The sequence below is a fragment of the Lissotriton vulgaris genome, chromosome 8, assembly GCF_964263255.1.
Source record: "Lissotriton vulgaris chromosome 8, aLisVul1.2, whole genome shotgun sequence".
Taxonomy (NCBI): Eukaryota; Metazoa; Chordata; class Amphibia; order Caudata; family Salamandridae; genus Lissotriton; species Lissotriton vulgaris.
The window spans coordinates 1,515,608,820-1,515,628,186 of NC_141696.1; the positions used below are offsets into that span (position 1 = coordinate 1,515,608,820).

The window sequence follows — 19,367 nt, forward strand, 5'->3', positions numbered from 1 at the left end:
TCAAAGGTGGCAGAGGCTTTGAAGCCTCCGGCCTTAGTAAGCAGATTCACTAGCCCTCCTGATGAAACTCATATGTGGTGGCAGGCTGGAAGATACCAGTCAGCCAGCAAACTGGTAGGTTTTCAGGGGGCATTTCTCAGATGCCCTTTGGGTGCATATCTTAATAAATCCACTACTGGCATCAGTATGGATTTATTAAGACCAGGTGTTTAATACCAAACACCACAGGATTCAGTGGAGCCATCATGTAGCTGAGAAACCCGTAATGACCAGTTCCCAGCACATATACTTAAAATGGCTTCCCTGTTCACTAGTACTTTGTAGCAATTGAACCAGACAGCACAGGGGCATATCTGCACATGCAGATATGTCTTCGCAAGTCATATATTGCGCCAGGCGTAAGGACTGTACGGCCTGCTGTAGGGGTGGCTTACATATATTGCATGCAGTGTCTGTGGGCATGGCACACAGGGTGTGTGCCATGTTGTGTTTTAGTTTTCACATTTGTCTGCACCATTTCACGCAGCCTGTAATGGTGGTCTGCATGAGTTTAATGTTGGGTCTCTATGGGTAAAAACAACAGTTGATGGACAGAATGCAGAACAATGTCATACATCACCCCAGTACAGAGATCTGGGCCTAAATCCATCGTTTTATTGCACTCCACGCCACCCCAGTTCAGACATGGCCATATGTAAATCAGCCTTGACCCTGTGCCTCATGGGAACAGTCCAGCCCGAACCGCCAAACCATGTCTTCCCTGGACCTGAATCAAGCATCCTAGGACCGGTTTCTGGCTATCAGCTGTCATCACCATCATCCCACGTCGGATTACACCAAGAGGCCTTTAAAGGGCAGTGCATCCACCGGGAGGAGTGCTTCTGTTTACACCTTCATCCCACGTCGGATCACACCAAGAGACCTGTAAAGGGCAGTGCATCCACCGGAGGAGTGCTTCTGTTTACACCTTCATCCCACGTCGGATTACACCAAGAGGCCTTTAAAGGGCAGTGCATCCAAAGGGAGGAGTGCTTCTGTTTACACCTTCATCCCACGGCGGATCACACAAAGAGGCCTTTAAAGGGCAGTGCATCCACCGGAGGAGTGCTTCTGTTTACACCTTCATCCCACGTCGGATCACACCAAGAGGCCTTTAAAGGGCAGTGCAGCCACTGGAGGAGTGCTTCTGTTTACACCTTCATCCCACGGCGGATCACACCAAGAGGCCTTTAAAGGGCAGTGCAGCCACCTAAGGAGTGCTTCTGTTTACACCTTCATCCCATGGCGGATCACACCAAGAGCCCTGTAAAGAGCAGTGCATCCACAGGAGGAGTGCTTCTGTTTACACCTTCATCCCACGGCGGATCACACCAAGAGACCTGTAAAGGGCAGTGCATCCACCGGAGGAGTGCTTCTGTTTACACCTTCATCCCACGGCGGATCACACCAAGAGGCCTTTAAAGGGCAGTGCAGCCACCGGAGGAGTGCTTCTGTTTACACCTTCATCCCACGGTGGATCACACCAAGAGGCCTGTAAAGAGCAGTGCATCCACAGGAGGAGTGCTTCTGTTTACACCATCCCACGGCGGATCACACCAAGAGGCCTTTGAAGGACAGTGCATCCACCGGAGGAGGGCTTCTGTTTACACCTTCATCCCACGTCGGATCACACCGAGAGACCTGTAAAGGACAGTGCATCCACCGGAGGAGTGCTTCTGTTTACACCTTCATCCCACGGCGGATCACACCAAGAGGCCTTTAAGGGCAGTGCATCCACCGGAGGAGTGCTTCTGTTTACACCTTCCTCCCACGGCGGATCACACCAAGAGACCTGTAAAGGACAGTGCATCCACCGGAGGAGGGCTTCTGTTTACACCTTCATCCCACGTCGGATCACACCGAGAGACCTGTAAAGGACAGTGCATCCACCGGAGGAGTGCTTCTGTTTACACCTTCATCCCACGGCGGATCACACCAAGAGGCCTGTAAAGAGCAGTGCATCCACCGGAGGAGTGCTTCTGTTTACACCTTCATCCCACGGCAGATCACACCAAGAGGCCTTTAAAGGGCAGTGCATCCACCGGAGGAGTGCTTCTGTTTACACCTTCATCCCACGGCGGATCACACCGAGAGGCCTGTAAAGGGCAATGCATCCACCGGAGGAGTGCTTCTGTTTACACCTTCATCCCACGGCGGATCACACCGAGAGGCCTGTAAAGGGCAGTGCATCCACCGGAGGAGTGCTTCTGTTTACACCATCATCCCACGTTGGATCACACCAAGAGGCCTCTAAAGGGCAGTGCATCCACCGGGAGGAGTGCTTCTGTTTACACCTTCATCCCACGGCGGATCACACCAAGAGGCCTTTAAAGGGCAGTGAATCCACCGGAGGAGTGCTTCTGTTTACACCTTCATCCCACGTCGGATCACACCAAGAGACCTGTAAAGGGCAGTGCATCCACCAGGAGGAGTGCTTCTGTTTACACCTTCATCCCACGGCGGATCACACCGAGAGGCCTGTAAAGGTCAGTGCATCCACCGGAGGAGTGCTTCTGTTTACACCTTCATCTCACGGCGGATCACACCGAGAGGCCTGTAAAGGTCAGTGCATCCACCGGAGGAGTGCTTCTGTTTACACCTTCATCCCACGTCGGATCACACCAAGAGGCCTCTAAAGGGCAGTGCATCCACCGGGAGGAGTGCTTCTGTTTACACCTTCATCCCACGGCGGATCACACCGAGAGGCCTGTAAAGGTCAGTGCATCCACTGGAGGAGTGCTTCTGTTTACACCTTCATCCCAGGGCGGATCACACCAAGAGGCCTTTGAAGGGCAGTGCAGCCACCGGAGGAGTGCTTCTGTTTACACCTTCATCCCACAGTGGATCACACCAAGAGGCCTGTAAAGAGCAGTGCATCCACAGGAGTGCTTCTGTTTACACCTTCATCCCACGGCGGATCACACCAAGAGGCCTTTAAAGGGCAATGCATCCACCGGAGGAGTGCTTCTGTTTACACCTTCATCCCACGTCGGATCACACCAAGAGGCCTTTAAAGGGCAATGCATCCACTGGAGGAGTGCTTCTGTTTACACCTTCATCCCACGTCGGATCACACCAAGAGACCTGTAAAGAGCAGTGCATCCACCAGAGGAGTGCTTCTGTTTACACCTTCATCCCACGGCGGATCACACCAAGAGGCCTTTAAAGGGCAGTGCAGCCACTGGAGGAGTGCTTCTGTTTACACCTTCATCCCACGGCGGATCACACCAAGAGGCCTTTAAAGGGCAGTGCATCCACCGGAGGAGTGCTTCTGTTTACACCTTCATCCCACGTCGGATTACACCAAGAGGCCTTTAAAGGGCAGTGCATCCACCGGGAGGAGTGCTTCTGTTTACACCTTCATCCCACGTCGAATCACACCAAGAGACCTGAAAAGGGCAGTGCATCCACCGGAGGAGTGCTTCTGTTTACACCTTCATCCCACGTCGGATCACACCTAGAGACCTGTAAAGGGCAGTGCATCCACCAGAGGAGTGCTTCTGTTTACACCATCATCCCACGGCGGATCACACCGAGAGGCTTCTAAAGCGCAGTGCATCCACCGGAGGAGTGCTTCTGTTTACACCATCCCACGGCGGATCACACCAAGAGGCCTTTGAAGCACAGTGCATCCACCGGAGGAGGGCTTCTGTTTACACCTTCATCCCACGTCGGATCACACCGAGAGACCTGTAAAGGACAGTGCATCCACCGGAGGAGTGCTTCTGTTTACACCTTCATCCCACGGCGGATCACACCAAGAGGCCTTTAAGGGCAGTGCATCCACCGGAGGAGTGCTTCTGTTTACACCTTCATCCCACGGCGGATCACACCAAGAGACCTGTAAAGGACAGTGCATCCACCGGAGGAGGGCTTTTGTTTACACCTTCATCCCACGTCGGATCACACCGAGAGACCTGTAAAGGACAGTGCATCCACCGGAGGAGTGCTTCTGTTTACACCTTCATCCCACGGCGGATCACACCAAGAGGCCTTTAAAGGGCAGTGCAGCCACTGGAGGAGTGCTTCTGTTTACACCTTCATCCCACAGCGGATCACACCAAGAGGCCTGTAAAGAGCAGTGCATCCACTGGAGGAGTGCTTCTGTTTACACCTTCATCCCACGGCAGATCACACCAAGAGGCCTTTAAAGAGCAATGCATCCACCGGAGGAGTGCTTCTGTTTACACCTTCATCCCACGGCGGATCACACCGAGAGGCCTGTAAAGGGCAGTGCATCCACCGGAGGAGTGCTTCTGTTTACACCATCATCCCACGTTGGATCACACCAAGAGGCCTCTAAAGGGCAGTGCATCCACCGGGAGGAGTGCTTCTGTTTACACCTTCATCCCACGGCGGATCACACCAAGAGGCCTTTAAAGAGCAATGCATCCACCGGAGGAGTGCTTCTGTGTACACCTTCATCCCACGGCGGATCACACCGAGAGGCCTGTAAAGGGCAGTGCATCCACCGGAGGAGTGCTTCTGTTTACACCATCATCCCACGTTGGATCACACCAAGAGGCCTCTAAAGGGCAGTGCATCCACCGGGAGGAGTGCTTCTGTTTACACCTTCATCCCACGGCGGATCACACCGAGAGGCCTGTAAAGGTCAGTGCATCCACCGGAGGAGTGCTTCTGTTTACACCTTCGTCCCACGTTGGATCACACCACCAAGAGGCCTTTAAAGGGCAATGCATCTGCATCCACTGCAGAGCAAACCTGTTGGCTTGTGAACAAGGACGAGGGATAATATTTATGAGTGGGTTCCATTCAAGTAAATGAAAGATAATCCACTTAAGGAGGGGCATGCAGGCTGGCAATGGTGGTGATGCCACTGAAGCGTGTAGAGGAAGTTTTAAGGAGAGTGACTATAATTGGAAACTAGATGACATCCTCCTGGGCGGGTTTTCTGAATTCTGCCATCTTCTGCCCTAAATCATGGAAAGCATGGTTTATAATGTTTCATATTTTTGCCGGTGAAAGTTGTGACTGCAGATCCAATAATTTGTGGGGAGGGGATGTGGAGCCACGATGAAGCTGAATCACAACTTAAGCTCCCTGTGCCAACCACTAATGACTGTGCCCTTGTGTAAAGCACCTGGTGCTCGTGTAAAGCGCTCCAATACCTTCGGGATACAAACTGCAAAACTGAAGAAATCAACTAATTTGACCGAACCTGTATTTCTGAGTTGAAGTACTCTATAATCGCACTCAACGGCCTCTAGATGGCAGTGCCCTGCTGCCACTTTGCGCAGTATGTTATTCGTAGGACGGGCGGTTGTGATCTTGGTTATGTTCTTCGAAGGCTGCATCATGGGAAGAGGAGGAAGACATGGCAGCTCTGAGAGATGGATATTGGGTGTGATGTTTCCCACATCTGTGTTGTGCTAAAGTCCTTGATTCGTAAGTAACCTTGAGCCAGCCCACGAAGAGGAATCGAGGGACGGAAGTTTATACAAACCCATTTTGCCATCACAAACTGGCTTTGATTGACAAAATCATAGGATTTGCAACGACAAAATGTCTCCGCTGGACAGCATCCCATTTGGGAATCATATTGAGTGATCTGAGGAGAAGCCTAAAGCGATCCTGGGGACCACTGTCGGCCCCCGCGGCAAGCAGGGTCGCAGACCAGTCTCCCCCCCCACCCCCACCCCCACCCCCCCGGGGATCTTCGCGCTGGCTGGAAGGGCCAGGTGGGGGGAGGTGATAAGGGAGGGTCTAGGGGCGGGTCAGTGGTGCCTATAAAGGTGTTAGGGAGGGAGGTTCCCCCCTCTTTTTCAACACCTCGCAGCACCGGGTTAGGGAGAGTTTTTATAGGAAAGTTAGTCCTCCCACCCACCCTGCAGTTAAAAAGGGAGACAGGGTGAAGGTTTTAAGCGTGCCAGTTTAGGACGGGCGTGAGAAGTTGGCCTGATATGTAGTGTTTCCAATTCTGGAACCACTTGGTATCAGTCCAAACAAACCCCAAAGATGTCTGTTTGTAAGTCAACCTTGTTAGACAAGCTATCCTAGTGGTAGCATGGACTAAGCAGCCTTAAAGGCTTAACTTAAGAGTCGTGTTAAGCGAGCTGTTTTACCACATACAATCCCGTAATCAAATGAAAGGACACCACACAAGTATATATTATAAAAATATATGTATTTATTTCTAAATTACTCCCCAGTACTCTTTATGAGGAAAGGGGCACAAGCGTTAAATCAAAAGCACAGTATAACATACAAAGTTGCACAATTTTGGATGAGGGCCGGTGGCCACTCAAACCATATACTAAAAAAGTGGTATAAGAGATACCAATCGAACAGTGGTTAGGCCTAGGGCCTAGAGAATCGCTGGGAGCAGTCAGGACTAGCAATGCTGAAAGCGGGAGTAGCCCACGGAATTCGGGTGCAGCACGGAAAGTGCGGCTTGCACCAATGCAATGTCAATGGTGCGTAAAAGTTACACAAAGTGAGTTAAAAGATACTTCCGCGGAACCTAGAGGAACAAAACTTAAGACACAGACCCTAGAGGTGTGTACCAGTGTAGGAACACCGGCGTTGCAATGTTACCTCACCCACAGGAAGTGGGTGCACAGGGTCGAAGTGGCGTCGGGTTTTGACACGCAGGCTCTTGGTGCTTGGAGCTGAAGAAGCTGCAGGCGGTGGAAAGTGGAAGTGTCCGGTGTGATCCAAGGGTGGATCGAAGTCGAAAGGTACCTGAAAGCAGAGGGGACAGAGTCTGGGTCACTCAGCAGTGACCAGGGTGGAACCAGGACGGAACCAGGCAATGTCGGGCGCAATCAGGTGGTTGTCGAGAGGCTTCTCTCCGCTGTCACGTGGGCTCTGGGGCATCTGCGACGTCCAGGAGCAGGTCACGATCTGTCCCACGTAGGCTCTCGCCGTCAGCACCGTCGGCTTCAAGATTGCAGCAAACAGCACTTGGCAAAAGCAATCCACGCGGAATCGGGAGATTGCTTCTCACTCGAACCAGGAGGGTCAGAGTGGGGGCTCCTTTTCACAGGAGCTGGTGCAGATCTGGAGCAACCAGAAAAGCAAGTCGTATTCAAGGTTTCGTCGGCACAGGGGCCACAAGCCAGCTGGCAAGTGACCGGGCCAACGCGTCAAGCCAACACAAGCAGAAGGGCCCCACGCAGCACTCGTCGAGTGTGGAGGGGGTAGCTTTGGTGCAAGTGTAGCTCGGGGTGGGGGCTTCTCAAACCCCGGTGTACAGCTTCGAGGGTCACTCGTGGGCTGCACGGTCAGCGTCTCGTGGCCTTTTCAAGATGGCGTGCCCCACGCTTCCGGTCGCCTCCACTGGTCTCAGCTCTGCAGGGACTGTGGATCGGGCTGGGAGAAGGCAGGCAAGCTTGATCTCGTCGATCTCTGTTGCTCGAGTTCCGGCGGGAACTGCAACAAAGCAAGGGTCGAGGGCTGGATGGTGCCTGTTTGCACAGGGTGGTCACTCCTTGACCACAAGGGAGATTCTTCAGGCTTCTATGTTGAATAGAATGTCGAAGGGTCCAGAATTCGTTTCTTATGTTTCTTCAGGATGATCTGAGTTGCATTGGCACTGCTCCCACTCTTATTCGAATCTGGTGGGCTGGACATCCTGCTAGGTCCCCTCCTATGGGTGGGACCCAGGAAGGGGGTGGTTACACCCCTTTCCTTTGATCCTGGCCGCGCTGGGACTGGGGCTGGAAGGCCCCAGAACCGGTTTGGCCGGATTATGCAAGGGGCAGCCTTGTGCTCCCGAGGCAGTGTCTGGTTTCTTTGAAACCTCCCTGCTGCAATCACTATCTCCTGTCTGGGGTGGTTTGACACCGCCCTGCGACAGGAAACCCTTTGTCCAGGCCACCATTTGCTGAGTTTCGGTCAGCAGCAGGAGGCCAGACCCGTGTCTGTGGCAGGGGCATCCATTTTGTGGATCTGAGGCTCATTTTAAATCAACCGCGTTTCAGTAAAGTAACATGTCTTATCCCTCTAGAAGGGTGGAATGCTACCCCTGTCGCCAGAACTGGCGAGGGGGTAGTATTCCAATTCGTATGACACCTTACACGACATGTTTTGATAAAGCCAAACCAAAGTTGCTATATAACCACGAGGATTATAAGGCGCTTAAGAGTATATGGTATGGCATTATCCCGGATCAGCTTAGGGAGTTGTTCCCGACAGCTGCAGACAGGCTCAGCTCATGCCAGAGCTCCATCTCACATAAAACCACGCACTCTGCCCCCAGGATTGATGAGGCCTTCCATAGGAGTGGCTTACAGGCTTATATATGTGTCCAGATATAGGTTTAGATATAGGTATACTATATCTAAGCAAGGGGTGATTACACCCACTTGCCCCAGCTGAGTGATCAGCCAGTTGTGTCAATTTAAGAACCAGCCAGGGGTGGCAAAAGCTATGCTTCAGCCCCTGGTAGGCCTTGGTGGCACCTATGCCCTGAGCACCTATAGTGCATGGTACAGGGGCTGACAAGGAGTCCATTTCCAATTGTGGTATGTACCTATAGCACATGTATTATAAATTTAGAGAGAGAACAGCAGGCTGGGGGTCTGATTAGCAGGCCCACAGCCTCAGTAAGTCGAAAACCAGTGAAGCAAAAAGCAAAAATTGGGGTGACCATAGGATAGCAGACCCTACTCTCCTACAACGGGTTATAAGGCTCCAGGTTTGCGAAACTTTGTTGGACGGGCGGAGCCACCCCTCGGTGCACAGGTGAATGATGTCGGAGCGCAGGAAGCAAGGCGCAGCAGAAGAAAGTCAGGAAGGGGGGTGTGAAGGTGAGAAGGGATGTATGGGGAAGTTTACAGCAGGATTTGGGGAGGAGTGAAACAGGTGAGTCGGTTGGAGAATGGATGAGGGGTGTGAGTTATCATTGTTGAATACAGTTATATAGTTGCATATTATGTTTAATAAATAATTGGGGTTATGATAACCTTGTCCTAATAAAATGGCCTTTTTTACGCTTCAAGTCCGCGTGGAGTGCAGTTATTGCGCAATGCCTGCTCCCCCCCGCTGGGTTTCCAAGCAGCATATGTTTTTTTAAAGCAGCACCGGTTCCTTTTCGTCTGAGTGAATTTTCAATTACGGCAAAGAAATCGGAGTAGTTTAGAAAATTTTGTGACACAAAATTACCGAAAATAACGAGAGTACGCTCTTTGGTGTAATTTGGAATAATTTGGGGCAAAAGACTGCAAGGTACTGTTGCTATTACTGTGCTGTTGCCTTTAGCGCTATTTTCATGGCGCAAAGTGTATCCCCGGGTTCTTTTGGGAAGCGTGGGTGTATTTTCTACTATGAAAATTATGCAAAATGTAACGCTACGCCCCTTGCGCCATTCTGCAAAATAATGCTGCAATTCCTCATAATGACGCTACAGCATGTTGCGTGAGTTATGCCCACCTGAAGTTCCTTTAAAGAACATGGTCTTCCTAACAATACGTTTCCTGTTGGGGAATGCAAACCTAAGGTCGGTGGTCTGCTGTCCCTTGTGAGCCACCGTCCCATGTCCGCAGTCAATCACATGGGGTCGCAAACAGGGACCTACCTTATTAGTGTTCATTCGGAAGGCTGTTCTGCAACCCCTGCGACTGGAAATGCAACCTACAAGGACATGTTGCATTGCAAAATGAGATGCAGCACATTTTGTGATCAGTCTTTTAGGGTCTCTGGCTCTGATCCTTAAAAGGTAGTCTCCAAAACCACTTTACTGCCTGGTATTGATCTGAAGGAGCCCTTGATAGCAGCTGCACTGATCAGAAGAACACACAGGTCACATGCTACTAAGCACACTCAGGTGAATGCACAGGGCACATGCTACTAAACACACTCAGGTGAATGCACAGGGCACATGCTACTAAGCACACTCAGGTGAATGCACAGGTCACATGCTACTAAGCACACTCAGGTGAATGCACAGGGCACATGCTACTAAGCACACTCAGGTGAATGCACAGGTCACATGCTACTAAGCACACTCAGGTGAATGCACAGGGCACATGCTACTAAGCACACTCAGGTGAATGCACAGGGCACATGCTACTAAGCACACTCAGGTGAATGCACAGGGCACATGCTACTAAGCAAACTCAGGTGAATGCACAGGTCACATGCTACTAAGCAAACTCAGGCGAATGCACAGGTCACATGCTACTAAGCACACTCAAGTGAATGCACAGGTCACATGCTACTAAGCACACTCAGGTGAATGCACAGGTCACATGCTACTAAGCACACTCAGGTGAATGCACAGGTCACATGCTACTAAGCACACTCAGGTGAATGCACAGGTCACATGCAAATAAGCACACTCAGGTGAATGCACATGTCACATGCTACTAAGCAAACTCAGTCGAATGCACAGGTCACATGCTACTAAGCAAACTCAGGTGAATGCACAGGGCACATGCTACTAAGCACACTCAGATGAATGCACAGGTCACATGCTACTAAGCACACTCAGGTGAATGCACAGGTCACATGCTACTAAGCACACTCAGGTGAATGCACAGGTCACATGCTACTAAGCACACTCAGGTGAATGCACAGGTCACATGCTACTAAGCACACTCAGGTGAATGCACAGGTCACATGCTACTAAGCACACTCAGGTGAATGCACAGGTCACATGCTACTAAGCACACTCAGGTGAATGCACAGGTCACATGCTACTAAGCAGACTCAGGTGAATGCACAGGTCACATGCTACTAAGCAGACTCAGGTGAATGCACAGGGCACATGCTACTAAGCAGACTCAGGTGAATGCACAGGTCACATGCTACTAAGCAGACTCAGGTGAATGCACAGGGCACACATGCGTGACTTACAGTTTCTCCCACTCCTTCTTCCTCTGGAGGATCTTCTCTTTGGCCTTGTCGGCCTTCTCAATCATCTTCGCCAGTTTATCGGCCCGCTTGGCTGCCAGACCAGACCACTGGCGCTTCAATCGCTTGCCCAAAGGCTCGCTGATCCCATGGCTCTCCCTACTGGCCTCCTCTGGAGGAGAAAGAGATGGTTAGAAGAGGTTGAGATAAAACATCAGGTCACCAGCTGTGCAGGCTTAAACATATCTGTAGAGGGTCACCTTACATCCCATAATATGGAGGCAAAACAGTTCTTTATCAATGTACCATACAACAAGACAACATGAAGTGAGCATCACTATAGAAGGGAACATTTAGAAGATCTGGACACCAAAACAAAGGTCAATAAGGTGCCAACAACTGTTGTCATTAGTTCAGAATGGTCTTAAAACAGGGGCCTATTGACTGAAAGGGCAACCAATCACATATATCGACTCCAGGTGAGAACAGCCTCAACGTACGGTGCTGAACTTTGGGGCCATAATCATACATCTACCCTCTTGAGGGTGGAATATTGTTTTATGAGGAATTTGGTAGATTTACCACAAAGTACACCACTTATTCCTCTACGATTTGATTTGGGCCTGGAGTCGATAGAGGAGTTGGTAGCTGCACGCCCCTTGCTCTATTGTAGGAGGCTCTGGTCGGTCCCTGAGCTGGCCTCCTATAGAGCAGGATTTTGGAGGTTTGGGGTCTTTTAAAAAGCAAAAATATCCCGTGGTTACTTCATATTAAGGTTCTTAGTACCCAGATAGTGTTGCCTGAGATTTGGGAGACCCCGGAGTTGAGTTGCCCAAGGATATCCAGATCGGAACTCCGAAATCTGCTGAAGCGGCAAAATTACTTAGCCCTACAGAGATCAGCTACCCTGGGTAGGCTGTCCGTAGAGTTCCTCTTAGTAAAATCGGAACCACGACTAGAGGAATTCCTAGATGCAATCTAACCGCCTCTTGCGAGGAAGTTATACACTCAACTAAGGCACGGTAGCCTACCAGTCAGGGCATTTACTTCTAAATGGGCTAAATCAGAGAATGGAGTCTGCCCGGCATGCAATTATAAACGAGAAGATGTCCCTCATGTCATGTTTTTCTGTCCAGCGTATGTAACAATAAGGAAATGCTGGCTGATCCCTTTATGTAGGAACCTGGGGTTTAGACATTGTATACAGGCCTGCAGGGTTCTAATGTATGATACTTCTTCTCCCATAGTATTTGCTGTATCTCGTTTTTTACTTGGTATGTGGCGCAGAAGGAAAAGTTTTGTATAATGCCTGTGATCAACTACGACCTTTTATATTTTTTGATCTTTTGATAACTGATGAGTTTAATCAATTTTTTATCTTCATACTGATTGGTTCTCTATTTATTGTTTGAAAATGAATTGTGCTTTGTATGTATTTTATCCGCAAATTTATGGTCTTTTCGACCGAAATAAAGTTATCATTGATTGATTGATTGACATATGCTATTGTTTCAGCAATCAGATAGGCCACCCTTTCAAACCAACTGAATAGTATCATTTGGAAGGGCTATTCTAATTGGTAGCCCATCACAATAGCTGTGGGACAGACTGCCGGAGACTGGCACTTAAACCAGTAACCCCACAGCTGTCCATGAATGTTGCTGTATTACTTCTGAGAGTGACAATTTTTCAATCTATGACAAGTGATAGGGAATCCTTTGAAAAGGCAGATGGGTGCAAAGATGTGCAACCCCTTACCACAGACTGAAGAAAAATAAACGCTCCTGGAGCCTACTCGTAAAGGGGTCTAAGGGCAGAAAATTAACCATGGAGTAAATAAAAAACGTAGAAAAAAGAGTCCACCTCTGGACTTGGAAAGGCGAGGAACAGAAGATTCTAGGTAGTGCCAGTCTATAACTCAGTAGTATCTGATTTAATCAATAAGGGGTTTATAAAGCGTGCTACTCACCCTTGAGAGTCTCAAGGCGCTAGGAGGTGGGGGGGGGGGGGGGGGGGGAGGGCAGCTCCGGATCAGTCAAAGAGCCAGGTCGTGAGGTCCCTGAACGTGTGCAGGGTTTGGGAGCGTCTGATGTTTACCGTGAACTCGTTTCAGGTCTTGACTGCGATGTAGGAGAAGGCTCTCCCGCCTGTTCTGATTCTGCGGATTCGGGGGACCTCTGCCAGGGTAAGGTCGACGGAGCAGAGGTTCCTCTTGGGTACTCTCTCGTTGAGGTATTTGGGTCCAATATTGTAAAGGGATTTGTAGGTGTGGGTGAGGAGGCTAAATGTGATCTTCTCGACGGAGAGCCAGTGAAGGTCTCGTAGGTGTTGGGTCATGTGATCGTGACGTGGTGTCCCGAGGACGAGTCTGGCTGAGGCGTTCTGATTGTTTTGGAGTTTGTGTAGAAGAGTTCTGTTGATTCTGGCGTAGAGGGTGTTTCCGTAGTCCAGGCTGCTGGTTATGAGTGCGTGGGTGATGGTCCTTCTGCAATCGGGGGGATCGACTTGAAGGTCTTGCGGCGGATGAGTAGCAGTTGAAACTGGTGGAAGTGACGGTGTTGATCTGGAGGTTCATGGAGAAGGAGGAGTTGAGGATGATGCCGAGGTTTTGTGCGTGGTCTGTAGGGGTGGGTGGATTCCCGAGAGCGGAGGGATAACAGGTGTTGTCCCAGATGGAGGTGCATGGTCCGAGGATGAGGACCTCGGTTTTTTCTGAGTTGAGCTTCAAGCAGCTGTCTTTCATCCAAGCTGCGACCTCCTTCATTCCTTCATGGATACAGAGTCTGGTGTCTTCTGGATTCTTGGTGAGTGAGAGGATGAGCTGGGTGTCGTTGGCGTAGGATACTATGCTGAGCCCATGCTGTCGGACGAAGGCGGTGAAGAGGGCTGAACGTGGGGCTGAACGATGATCCTTGGGGTACTCCGCAGTTGATGTTGGTGGGTTCGGAGAGGAAGGGAGGGAGTCTGTTCCTCTGGGTTCTGCCGGAGAGGAAGGATTGGATCCAGTCGAGGGCGGCTCCCTGTATCCCGTGCTGTGAAGTCTGGCTGCGAGTATGCAATGAGAAACTGTGTTGAAGGCTTTTGACGGACTTCCACAGCCATTCCAGTCCTTCAGAGGCACTGGACAATCGTGGGATCCTCTAGTCCTCTCTAGGCAAGTGTGTCAACGGATGACCCTAAGAGTGTCTTCCATCACCCTAAGAATGCGCAGACCTTCACATAGGCAATTGACCCCTGGGAGTTTGCACATACAAGCTTTACGACAAGAAATAATTTGGCTTTAAAACTACCATAGATGCAGGAATGTTCTTGACATCTTCCACTCCTCATCTGATTAGTCTTCACATCTTTGTAATTCTATGGAATTGTGTCATGACAATAAATCCACCAGGGAGAATGCAAGTACAGAGACACCCACACGAGGAAAAGACACTACACAGCATAGGTAGGGAAGTCTGGACAACAACTTATTTTTGCTAAGATTGAGGTCAGTTGTTCATTTTTGTTGTAGTTATGTTTGCATTCATGAATATTCTTTTTTTTTTAAAAGGTTTTATTGGTTGAATTTACAAAACACGGGGCCTGAAGCCTACAACCACAAAGTGGCCGGCTGCGGCATGAAGACAAGAAATAAAACACAGTAAAAATTGCAAATCTATACACAGCAAGTCGCCTACAACCTCATTGGGCCGGCCGCGTGAAACAGTTATATAGAATAAAACTGACTTAATATGCAACATACAAATAAGAAATGAAGGCACCGTAAAAGGTCACACTTGTAGGCACAGAGAAGAAAATATAAAGTCAGTCATAATGAAAAACCGCGATAGGCACATTTATGCAATGCAGCACATAAAACAGGACTCTCTCAGAAAGGACACCTGTAAGCAGATCTATCAGGCGTGAACCAATAAACCACAAACATGTCTCCACACTGCTCCAAGTGAAATTAACGCCCATCCCTGATAGAACCATACGTCTATGTGTATATTAGAAGGTGGAGGGCAGCGTAAGTGTCGCAGTATGAGGCAAGCCAAGAGTGCAGCCTGCCATGTCACGGAGCTCTTAAGGCGAGTGTTGCAATGCATGATTAAGTGGATCTTCCCCATTAGCGTCATTCGATCTCGCCAAGAGGTAAGATGTCAGCGGCGACCTGATGTCTCTAGGCCTAGAAGAGCAGAGGAGTAGTTTAGCATAGGTAGCGAGTTGCTCCTGACAATAAATCATATTATCAAGCCACTCTTTAAATTTGGGCGCCCTCCCCCTACCCCATCGGCAGGCTACTCTTCGCTTCGCCAGTAGGAGCGCTAAAGCTATATACCGACGGGATGCTAGTGGCACATCTTTAACATAGCCCAGTAGAGCCATCAATGGTGTGGCCTCTAACCGTATTTCAGTCATATGAACCAAGGCAGTGAAGACCTGTTCCCAGAAGCCCCTGACCGCCGGGCAGTCCCAAGCTACAGGCAACATGTCCACACTGGACGCATGGCACCTATCACAGTCATCTGAGTCACGTAGCTGATATCGGCGCATTTTGGCTGGCGTGTAATACAGCCTATGAAGGTATTTGTAGTGAATTACGCGCAGTCTACTGCTGGCGGATATGCGCTCGGTCTGTAGGCAGCAAAACTCCCACTGGTCATCTGTGAGTTCAATTCCCAGCTCCTCTCCCCACCGAACTCGGGATTGCAGGGATGCCATATCCCGCTGCGTGTGAATAGTGCAGTACAGCAAAGAGACCAGCCGCTTGGGAGTATCCTGTTGTAGGAGCAGATGGAGCGGTGTTAGCGCTTGCGGTTCTGCAGGGAAGTCCGTATGTAACACTCGTATCCCTTGTTTAAGCCGTATGTAAAGAAAGATATCTAGTGGTGTTTGGGCTAAGGCTTAGAACATGCTTCCCGTGGTGCGAAATTGACCATTCTCATACAGGTCTCCCCATGTAGCCAAACCTGCCCGGTCACGAAGCCTGTGGAAAACCGTCTCTTGTAGCAGCGGCATTGCGGGGTGATAAGCCAGTGGTAAAAGTGGAGAGTAAAGTGTATCCGCCCCCAGGAGTCTCTCAATGCGTCGCCACGCAGTAACCGTGGCATGTACAGTGTTCTGCGTGCATTCACGGGCCTGCAAACCAGCATACAACATCCCCTCTATAGGGATCGGATGTGCCAGCCAGTGTTCGGCTGCTATTGTGGCATGTGTGGGGGTCGTCATATAAAAAAAAACAAATAATGGGCTTGAGCGCATATATAATACAATTCGAGGCCTGGGATACCAAAGCCGCCCGTGGCGTAAGACCTGGTAAGGACAGCCCATCGGAGACGAGCCTGCTTCCCGCCTCAAACCAATCTAATCAGTTCGGTTTTTAGTAGTTTGAAAAAGTGTTGCCCTGGGTAGTATGGGATGCTTAGGAAAAGGTAGAGAAGTTGCGGGAGTATAACCATTTTAATCAGAGAGGCTCGCCCGGCCAGGGAAAGAGGGAGTTTTATCCAGCGAGTCACGTTGTCAGTAATACGAGTCAGAGCCACCCGATAATTAAGCAGCAGAAGCTCCTCTGTATCTCGCGTGATGCCAATCCCCAAGTAGTGCAGTTCGTCACTGCACCATTCTAATGGGAAGCCAAGGGGAAAGCGCTGCACAGAGTCCGTTAGGGAAAAGAGACAGGACTTTTCCTAGTTGATCTGGATTCCAGAGAGGTCTCTGAAGATGACAAACTCCCGGAGGAGCACGTTGATATTAGCACTAGGGTCCCGAACGTACAGGGTAATATCGTCCGCATACATTGATATTAATATTTGCCGCAAGTTGCATCGCAACGCCATGTCGTAATGCCCTTGTCTCATCCGTGCCGCCAGCGGCTCAGTGACTAAGGCAAACAAAAGGGGTGACAAGGGGCAGCCCTGACGGGTGCCTCAAGTAATTGAACATTTCGTGGACATGTGTCCATTAATAAGCACCCTGGCGCCCGGTTGACAATACAAAAGTAGAATCCAAGATATAAAAAGCGGGGGAAGCCCATCCGTTGCATGTCCCCAAATATATAATCCCATTCAACGGAATCAAAGGCCTTGGTGGCATCAAGAAGGACCGCTGCCAAGGGCAGGTCCGGAGAGACCGTATCTAAGACAGTAAAAAGAGTGTGCAAGTTGCGGGAGGTGGATCTCCCCGGGACAAACCTAGACTGAGCAGGTAAAACTAAGTGGTCTAGCAACAAACTCAGCCTGTTGTCAATGAGCTTTGCCAGGATCTTGGCATCGCAATTGAGCAAGGAGCAAGTAAGACCCACATAGGTGAGGTGGCTTCTCAGGCTACAAAAGGGAGACAATAAGCGCTTTTATCATGGACGGCGGGAGGATACCAACGTCCAAGGATTCTTCGAAGACTTCACGCAGGATGGGCGCCATTAGGTCGATGTATGTTTTATAAAATTCAATCGGGATGCCATCTAATCCAGTGGCTTTACCCGATTGCATGCCCATGATGGCGTCGCGGACCTTGTCTAGCTCAAATGGCGCGCACAGAAATTCGCGGTGCACATCACTCAGCCAGCCCAAAGCAACATCACCTAAGTATGAGTCCAAGTCCAGTTCGCGTTGCCCAGTGCTCGTGTATAGTGTGGCATAGTGGTTGGCGAATTCATCTAAGATGCTAGCGGTATACCAACAACAACATCTGAGGTTTCTAATTCTATAATGTAGTTGGAATGTCGTGGTCGCCTGATTGTATCTGCAAGCGTCTTGCCTGGGCGTTCCCCTTCTCCATACCTACGCGCCACCCAGTGTTCCCCTCGGAATCGTGTCTCCCTGCGCGCCTCTGTCAAATATTCCGTCAATGTCGCCCTAAACTTGCTCTGCGTGTCCCCATCTGGATGGAGAGCTAGCTTAGCCTCAAGTGCCTGTAGGTCTCGTTCTAATTTATAAAGTGAAGCTGTAATGCTCTTCAACACTCCCGCACCCTTGGATATGCAAACTCCTCTGATCGTAACTTTTAATGCCTCCCAGATGGTTTCTACGCTCTGCACAGATCCCCTGTTCCGCTCAAAAAATTCCTGAATCTCCTCCTCCAGTTCTGCCCGGAAAACCTCATCTAGCAGCATGCTTGTATTAAGTCTCCATGCACAGCGTGAGGGGCCGAAAGACGCTGAAGTGAGCGTAAGCCTGACTGGTGCATAGGTGACATTGAAATCCCCGCCCCATACAACATAAGTCGAGCTAATCTCATTAACCACCGCCCATAAGGAGGAGAAGAAGTCAGGGGAGTCTGTATTGGGGCTGTAACAGCACACCAAGGTCACCGAGTCAAGTCCCAGCCGCCCCCAAGTAAGGCAAAACCGTCCCTGGTCGTCGCTGGAGGATCCAGCAGCATGAAAGGGCACATTATTCTTAATCAATATAGCAGTTCCCCTGGCATAGGTGGAGTAAGATGAAAAGACCCTGTGCATTGACCATCGTGATGTGAAAGTAGAGGGGCGCAGAGGGCTGAGGTGGGTTTCCTGCAGCATCGCTATATGTATCTGATGCCTATCTAACTAAGCTATAATCTGTCTCATCTTCCGGGGATTCCCCAGCCCTCTGACATTCCATGTAATAACATTTAGCGGTGTCGTTTCAGGAGTCATCTCGTATGTGAGTGAATAAATAGACAATGCCTAGCCTAATAGCATTACCATGTGTATGACCCATATGAAATAATCCATGTGTAGTGCCAAAAATAATAATCAACATCCACAGTGTGACGGTGTGCACAATAAGTACGCAGTGTAAAACAACAAGCCATTCAAAACAACGCCCCCCCCTGCCAATCCCCCCTCACGTCCCACCCACTGAAGCATCCCAATCATGCCAGAACCATGCTCCCACCCATCCCACCCCGCCCTGCACCCCAACAAAGAAAAGAACAGCTTCATAGGTCTCACTAATCTCATGTAGCGGACCAGAATGGGGTATAACCCTATGGCGGCCATTCTAAGTGGCGACGCAACCACTCCCTAACCATACAGTCCAGCAGCCGAGGCCGCCACACATGCTGGCAGGGGTGTCCGGCGAATAAAATACATGGCACATCACGGCATAGCACAGTTATGGTAACATATGTCACATGTACAGGGCAACCTCTTAACAAAACCTTCCCCAACACATAACACAAACCAGCACCTGCCATCACTTCTACTGCGGATCAGTGTCCACTTCTTCCAGCGGGCATTCCCGGAGGCCTCCCTCAGCTGCGCCGTTACTAGCGGACTTCTTTAAATGTTTCAGGAATTCCTCTACCTGCTGAGGTTTCGTATAAATCCGTTGTTTCCCCAGATGAGTAACTCGCAGTCATGCTGGGTACAAAAGAGCATAGTCAATCTGTGTGCTTTGCGCAATTTATTCTTGACATCCACAAATTTCTTCCGCTCCTCTTGAACCATGGGGGTAAAATCAGGATAAATGGAAAATTAATTACCGTCATAGGATAGCACTTGTTTGCTGCGTGCTGCACGCAAAGCCACATCGCGGTCTCGATAGTTAAGG

General features: G+C 49.9%; 1 protein-coding gene across 3 annotated transcripts in view; it reads right to left on the bottom strand.

Moving 5' to 3' along the window:
* CFAP44 (cilia and flagella associated protein 44) overlaps positions 1-19,367 on the bottom strand; it is a 748,689-nt gene that overhangs the window by 219,552 nt on the left and 509,770 nt on the right. For all 3 annotated transcript variants that reach the window (XM_086935641.1, XM_086935640.1, XM_086935642.1), the window contains one exon: positions 10,858-11,026. In XM_086935641.1, coding sequence (XP_086791767.1) covers positions 10,858-11,026 — 169 coding nt within the window. The remainder of the gene's footprint in view (positions 1-10,857; positions 11,027-19,367) is intronic.